The 7,500-nt window shown below is 42.2% G+C and overlaps 1 protein-coding gene across 4 annotated transcripts in view; it reads right to left on the reverse strand.

The window, feature by feature from the left end:
* Positions 1–2,665: 2,665 nt before the first annotated feature.
* Positions 2,666–7,500, reverse strand: part of LOC105906006 (syntaxin-3) — a 17,231-nt gene continuing 12,396 nt past the window's right edge. The window contains exons 9-11 of one of the 4 annotated variants that reach the window (XM_031586844.2): positions 6,786–6,896; positions 3,370–3,461; positions 2,666–3,204 (exon numbers count right to left, since the gene is read on the reverse strand). In XM_031586844.2, coding sequence (XP_031442704.1) covers positions 3,384–3,461; positions 6,786–6,896 — 189 coding nt within the window. In that variant the 3' untranslated portion in view covers positions 2,666–3,204; positions 3,370–3,383. Of the gene's footprint in view, positions 3,205–3,369; positions 3,462–4,975; positions 5,224–5,987; positions 6,095–6,785; positions 6,897–7,486 lie in introns of those variants that run through there. The other 3 variants (XM_031586843.2, XM_031586845.2, XR_004165947.2) reach the window with 3 other exon arrangements.

Below are 7,500 nucleotides of genomic sequence, written 5' to 3' on the forward strand. Positions count from 1 at the left end.
CATGTATTTGACCAGTTCACAACTGAATCTATCACACTGCAGCTTCTCCTCCAGATCGAAGGTTCTCTTCCCTTCAATCTCGTCATCAGAGATTCCGTCATCTTGGTAGCGTCGGCGTGTACCAGTGCGCTGTGCAAAGAAACCGGCTCAGAAAATACCTCAACTTCAATGCGATAGTACTTCCATCACTGTTATCTACACTCATCACTGCCAGAGGTTTTACAAGATACACACATACAACCCAACATGATTTACGAAAACTCAAATTAAATTATTTTCCCAATAATTTAGTTTGTAAACATCAATTAAATTCCAATCAATACCCATAGTACATCATTAATATCTAGAGAATGTGCTGGAAATACAATTCTATCAATGTCAAATACCAGTTTGTGTGATGTTATTTTATTTTTTATGATGTGCCTTCATTCGCCCTCTGCTTTCCAAAACAAATCCACGCGCTCCAAGATAAACTGGACTTGAACTTGTCACTCACTGCGCCCCCGTCGCACGTGCGTCTATTGCCATGCCAACACATCCGCTACACTGTGACTGTACAACCATTCATTTGTCCGTCAGAAGACAGGCTAAAGCTAAAGTATTTGCTTGACAGAGTTTTATGAATCCACGCAAACTTCCAGTTTCATCCACATTATTGCAATGATTATACACAATAGTTATTGTGGTACTTACCAGGCGCTTGCTGTATCGAGTGTGTGTGTCTTCCATGATCTGAAGCAGAAAAAGAACTAAATGAGAACTACCTAACGTAAACGTTACATGAATTGTGGCCCATGACCAACATCATTCCAACAGTGACTATCAGTGTAACGTTAGAGCGCTAACGTCTCTTTATTGAATAATAACGTTAACTAATCAGAGATAGCGGCGTTTAATAAGACAACGTAAAAATAGCTCTCTTGGGAGAAATTGCTCTATCGTTGTGTAACTGGCTATCAGTTATAGCTTACGTAGCTATACGTACGCTAACTAGCCATGTTAGCTAGCATCATAATCTCCTTTGCAGTAATACGGAAAGTAACTAACGTTATCTACTCAGTAGCAGAGGACAAACACTACGGTTTATCTACAGCACACAGACATCATACACACTACATAAGCATTTATGTCCATAAACCAGTAATTTCGTAGCGGTAGCAAAATAGTAAATACATGTACTATCCAACATGGGCTAGCTTCGTCACGTAGATAGCACCCCTTTGTTATACAGCAAGTTAAGGTATTAAGCTAGCCAGCTAGCTGGCTTAGCTAGCCATCATAACAAAGGTTTAAAGGAACGAAACACTTGCTAGTTGACAGCAAACGCTACGCTGACATGAGCTACACCAGTCACTATCTAGGTAGATATTTGATCAGCTCTCTCTTGCAAACTAACTGAAAGAGCAAAATCTCGTTATATCTAACGATAGCTAGGTTTCCGATGCCTTTCTGCAAAAAATACCCTGGCACCAAGCTAACAAATGCAATAAAGCTTGAATGTTATGCTCACCTCGCGACTAACCTAGGAAGCAGCTGACAGCTGATCACCCCAAATTCTAATAACGTTAACAATGTATCGTAAATGTACGGTGTGTTATTACCAATTTAATCTGGTGGCCCAAATAATTCACGTTAGGGAACGATACAAAAATGATAAACCTGAAATGCTACATACCAACATATTACAGCTAACTTAGCCAGCTAGCCAAGTTAAAGAATCAGAAATCTATAATCAGCTAACTTAATGTTAACTGGTTAGCTAATATTATCGGTGACTTGTAAACAACCTAGTATTAGCAGTCCAGAATAAAATTACTGGTTACAAGGCGAGCACAAGCATATTCAACGGCACCCATCGTACCCAAGCTAGCTAGCTAGATAACATAATTATATAGGAAGAACTTTCAACTGTAACATTACCCGTTGAGGCTCTTGAACTGTGATGATCTGTGAGCACTCTTGCGGGCTAACCGGAGGTCTTTCAGGAATTCCAAACTAAAATGGAATTACTCCCAATAAATCTTGCCGTTTTCATCTGTTATCCTTGTTATTGTGCGATAAAGTTAGGGCGATTCGCTGAAGTCCGCCATTTTCAACTTGTCACAGAACACACACACACATAAAACCATACAATGGTAAAATCCACCTCTTATGTAAAACCTATGCATTTAGGGAAACTTCATTGGTTGGAAATTATGTCAATCTGAGAAAAGAAGGGCGACATGAAACTGTTTGACCACGCCCAAAATATATAACCGATCGTAGAAACCCTATGAAAACACGGATTATGAGATTGCAGAGGACTGCCTATTCGCTAGCACATAAAAATGGGGTCACTGAATTAACCTATCCTTCAGGTCGTAGAAAGGACTTGTATGGCTGGATCGACCAATAACCAAAAGCGCTCAAGAAACGTAGCCTTTTTATTGGTCACATACACTACAGAGCGATAACACTACATGTCCGGTAGGGTGCTCTGTATTATTAGACTGAAAGCATCATAAATCAGCCCATGTTTTCATATAAATACAGATGTTGACATGTTGATAAAGACTTACAGGCTAGCTGGTTATGAAAACTGTCACATGTGAAAGGGGAATTTAGGCTGTGTGAATGAGAGGTGGGCCCGTTTCTGAAAGGGAGAAAAAAAATAAGACAACGCAGATTGTATTGCTGTGCATTTGCAGCGTTGCGAATAAATATTTTATTACATAACATGCACTGACACGCCACCACATCGCAGAAATAAAATGTCTCTCGCTCACAACAAGAGAGACCAACACAAACAAATTATGACTGTACAGACGATAGATTGCTTACAGTTAAACGCACCAGACACAACACATCCACACATATAGAATTATTCAGACTATAGGCTAGGGTAGGCTACTCTTCGGGAATCTATCGACGCTAACCAAGCAAAGGGAAATTGTAAATTGTAGGCCTATTTGATAGTTGTTCGAATAATGTGCATGTTGTGTAGACTACAACTAATGCACATGTTTTTATTTTTGAAGAATGCTTTACAAAATAAATCTAATTATGGTGTTCTCCTCAGGGCGACATTTGAGAAAAGGTTTCAGGCAACCCATCTCATTCAAACACAAGACTACAAAACATCTCAGTTACTATACTCATTTGGGGGAAGAACGTTGTGATTTGGACTTGACAGATCACGGAGACACCAAGCGATTTGTTTCTTTCCTGGAGAGAGTCAGAAGGAGGGTGGGGGTGGGGGCGGATTAGTATCAAACGAATTGCAGACATTTATTCCTCAATAGTCAATATCTAGTCATTAATCATTAACACTCAAAACATATATTGGAAGAAGTAATTAGGCTATTTACAAAATGTAAGTATCTTAAATACCTGTAGTTTCCTCTTTATGAAAAGAAGCTGTAGATATAGGCAAAGCCAACAATCCCAAGAATTAAACAACAAAGCATAATCATCATTTTTTTCTAAAGGAAAAAAAAAAAAGAGAAGGACATACATCCACAAAGAAAGTTGCATGAGTTTTGTATTAGAAGAAAGATATTGGCAATATGATCCAGTTCCCGGTTCCACATAACAAGGTAGGCGGGAGGACATCAGGAGAGAGTGAATAGGATAAGTTCTGACAGGAGAGCGTACACAGTGTGCTGTATGCAGGTGTGTGAGTGTGTGAGATAGGGAGACAGACAACACACACCTTTTGGTTCCACTTACTTATCTGGGATCACGATCTACAATATGAATGCATCAGGTTTGATGAGGGGTAATATGGCATGAATGGCACTTTGCACACAAACTCGAAGGGAAAACGAGATTGACATGTTATTTCCCTACACCACATTCTTACAAATTTTTAGGTCTAGATTATTATTACATTTGTCAACCGCTCTAGCAAGATTATTTTTTTTATAAATAAAAATGTAAACACTTTCTAAACCATTCTGACACAAGGCTTAAGGTTTAACAAAAAACAACAGTCAGTAATTTAAAAATATAATATCTTTTATTACTCAGATAAAATCTTTGGCATTCACAGAAACATAATATCCATTCAATATCACATTCATTATCTTACAAATCCCTAGCCTATGAATGGCTGAGAGGGATATGAGAGGAATATTATTTGTTCATTCATCCTTTGGGTTCTGCAGAGCCAATCAAGGGCATTTGAAATGAATCACCTTTAGACCTCCAACTGTATTATGAGGCCAGTCATTAAAGTTTCCTAAAGAATCCAATCTACCTTCATTTCAGGATATCTTAAGGGCAAAGGCCATGCAGCATAATGCTCTGTGTATGTGTTTCACATTTAAAATCACATATTTGGAATAGTATACGATCTGGCAAGAAAACCACTTAACTCCCACAAATCTATGGCTCAACCTTGTCCCTCTGTGGCAGCCTGGAGTCATTTTGTCCAATTGACTTCACGTCAGTGGACAACATTTATTTTCACGCTGCCACGATCCTGCTAATATGACAATCAACGGTGAGCTGGTCACCTTTGGTCTGGAAATGTTTAGAGGAGTTTGTTTTCATTGTATTAAATAAGGAGTGTACTTTAAAAAAATAAAAATATTACTTTTTTTTTTTAACTACTCTAAAAATGAGTGAAATGTTTCTTTGGCATTTTGGCTTAAACTTAAGAGAGTTTAGTGAAGAGAGTCGTCACAGCTGAGGTTGCAGATTTGCGGACAAGATATCTATAGTTTTCTTTTTAAACCTCACGTGATTAAATCACTGAATACTCTCTTGTTAACCCATGATCCAATTTTCACATCTGACGTCTAGGGCAAGACAGTTGACATTTTAAAAACACATTTCATCCTCTATATGCCCCTCTAATCAAGTTCATGAGCAGCTTCAAAGACTGTTTTCCATAGCAGCTACACGTTCCCTTCACCTTACAGACATTCCATTAGTCAGTAATGGAGGGAGAGGAGGAGTCATGCCTGGGACGAAGCCTGGGACGGACACACACACACACACACACACACACACACACACACACACACACACAAACGCGCCCGGGACGAAGCCTGGGACAGAGCTCCTGTTTCCTTCCTTTTGTAGCCTATGAATGCAGGGGAGTGATGTGATGTGAGGATGAGATGATGGACTTGCTGAGATGATCGGAGGGTGGGGTCGTCCTCAGACGGTCTGCGAGATGATGATGATGATGATTATGACAGCCACCACAGCACAGACCACGCCTATAATGATCATCTTCTACAAAGGGGAGGGGGAAACAGAGTCAGCTTGTATGGCAACATACCCTTGTGCTCAAGCTGAACCATATCAACCACAGAGCTCCCTGTATCTTCCACCAACTGGGACTCAGAAGAAAAGGGGATAACATGTTTGCTCCACCTAGATAGCGGGATGAACTTATAACGCATTGCCTGTATGATAGCTAGTTGATTACGAGTTGTTTCATAGACAGCTATTCAATACAGCTGAAGTTCAATTATTCATCAATACACTGGGAGTGGAGCAAATATGCAGCTTGTGGGTAGTAGTACAGGTCTTAAGAACCACAGAAAAACCAGTTTAGTTTATTATTCCCAAAGCAAATAAACAAAAACAAAAAAGACAACCCCAGAGTAGAATGAGAGGACTTACTACAAGACTACAAGATTTCAAATACAGGAAGTAAAATCTCTTTAAATGGCATTCCCATTCAGGACCACATAAAACCATGTGGATCCAACCAGCCTAAACCCATGCAAATACAATATGCAAGCCAACACACCACTGAATATGCAACCCCACTCCAAAGACGAGCCCAAGTCCTTTAGCACACGGAGGCACACCCATGGCCTAGCCTCTACACACCCCACACCCATGGCCTAGCCTCTACACACCCCACACCCATGGCCTAGCCTCTACACACCACACACCCATGGCCTAGCCTCTACACACCCCACACCCATGGCCTAGCCTCTACACACCCGTGAGAACACAGCAGGCGTGACACACACACACACACTTACTCAACAGTCAGCTGTACTTAGGCGCTCCGGAGACCCACAGACAGGCCAATTATGAGCGCAATAATGGCCAGAATCACCAGCACAACACACACTATAATTACAGTTTTCTGGAAGACACAAAACAGAAACACACACCAACGCAAATGTGGTTATTTCCAGTAGCTGTGTAAAACAAACCACATGTTTGTTCTTTAAAACAATCAGCCATGGCTCTGAAGTCACACTGTGGGACAGACTTATTTATCGGATGATAAAGTCGGTCAGTCAAACACGCAGAGATAACCTTGTGAGTGCACGGATGCACAAACACACTCACCCATACAGCAAACATATGAAAATGAAAGACAAAGACAGCGATACTGTGGGAGTTGTCTGTATGTAACTGTGAATGTGTGTGTAAGGATAGTAACTAGGTTTCACCACAAGGGGGCAACACCCACCTGCTAACAAGGATCAGGCAATTAGGAGAGGAGAAGAAAGCCAAGGAAAGGTTTGGTGAAACAAGAGAAGGCAGGATGAGTTAGCAGAAGAGGGAGCGACGAGGGCCTTAGCGGTGGGTCTCTGAGGGTAGAACCGAGCGGTGGGTCTTTGAGGGTAGAACCGAGGGGTGGGTCTCTGAGGGTGGAGCCGAGCGGTGGGTCTTTGAGGGTGGAGCCGAGGGGTGGGTCTCTGAGGGTGGAGCCGAGGGGTGGGTCTCTGAGGGTGGAGCCGAGGGGTGGGTCTCTGAGGGTGGAACCGAGGGGTGGGTCTTTGAGGGTGGAACCGAGGGGTGGAACCGTTCTCCACTGAGCAACTCACACGCCGCGCCTCCTGCTGGTACTTGGCGGCCTTCTTGGTGTCGGCCACGGCCCTCTCCACAAAGCCCACGGACTGGTCCATGTTGCTCTCGATCCTGTCGATGATGCCACCCTGACCGCGCCCAGCGCACCCGCAGCCAGAGAGAGAGGGCAGAGAGGGCAGAGAGAGGGCCAAAGAGAGACAGAACCAGAGGAGAAAAGCAGGTGGACACAGACAGAAGAACCAGAAAAAGAAGAAACATATTTCACATTAAAGAAGTGTAGGAGAGCAGCCAAGTTTGGGGAAACATGCAACTACCTGTTCTGCATATATACTTCTGTGAGTGTGTGTGTGTGTGTGTGTGTGTGTGTGTGTGTGTGTGTGTGTGCGAAGCTTTATGTGGGTGAGTGTGTGTGTGTGTGTGTGTGCGTGTGAAGCTTCATGTGGGTGAGTGTGTGTGTGTGTGTGTGCGCGTGCGAAGCTTCATGTGGGTGTTTTTATTGAAGACTGAACTACTGCTTTTGTATAATAAAGAGAAGTGAGTGGCAGGAAATGACACCTAAATGTCATAGCTGTGATAGCTGCCGTCATGGCAGTCATAACTGCTGAAAAGTTATCCGTCGGAAGGAGAGAACGTGCAAGAGAGAGGAAGAGAGATTGTCAGGTGACATAGCATGTCTTCATCTAGAAACATGCAGATAAATACTGAAATGTTCACATACCTTCCTAGCTTTGC

Source organism: Clupea harengus, chromosome 20, assembly GCF_900700415.2.
Source record: "Clupea harengus chromosome 20, Ch_v2.0.2, whole genome shotgun sequence".
Classification (NCBI taxonomy): domain Eukaryota; kingdom Metazoa; phylum Chordata; class Actinopteri; order Clupeiformes; family Clupeidae; genus Clupea; species Clupea harengus.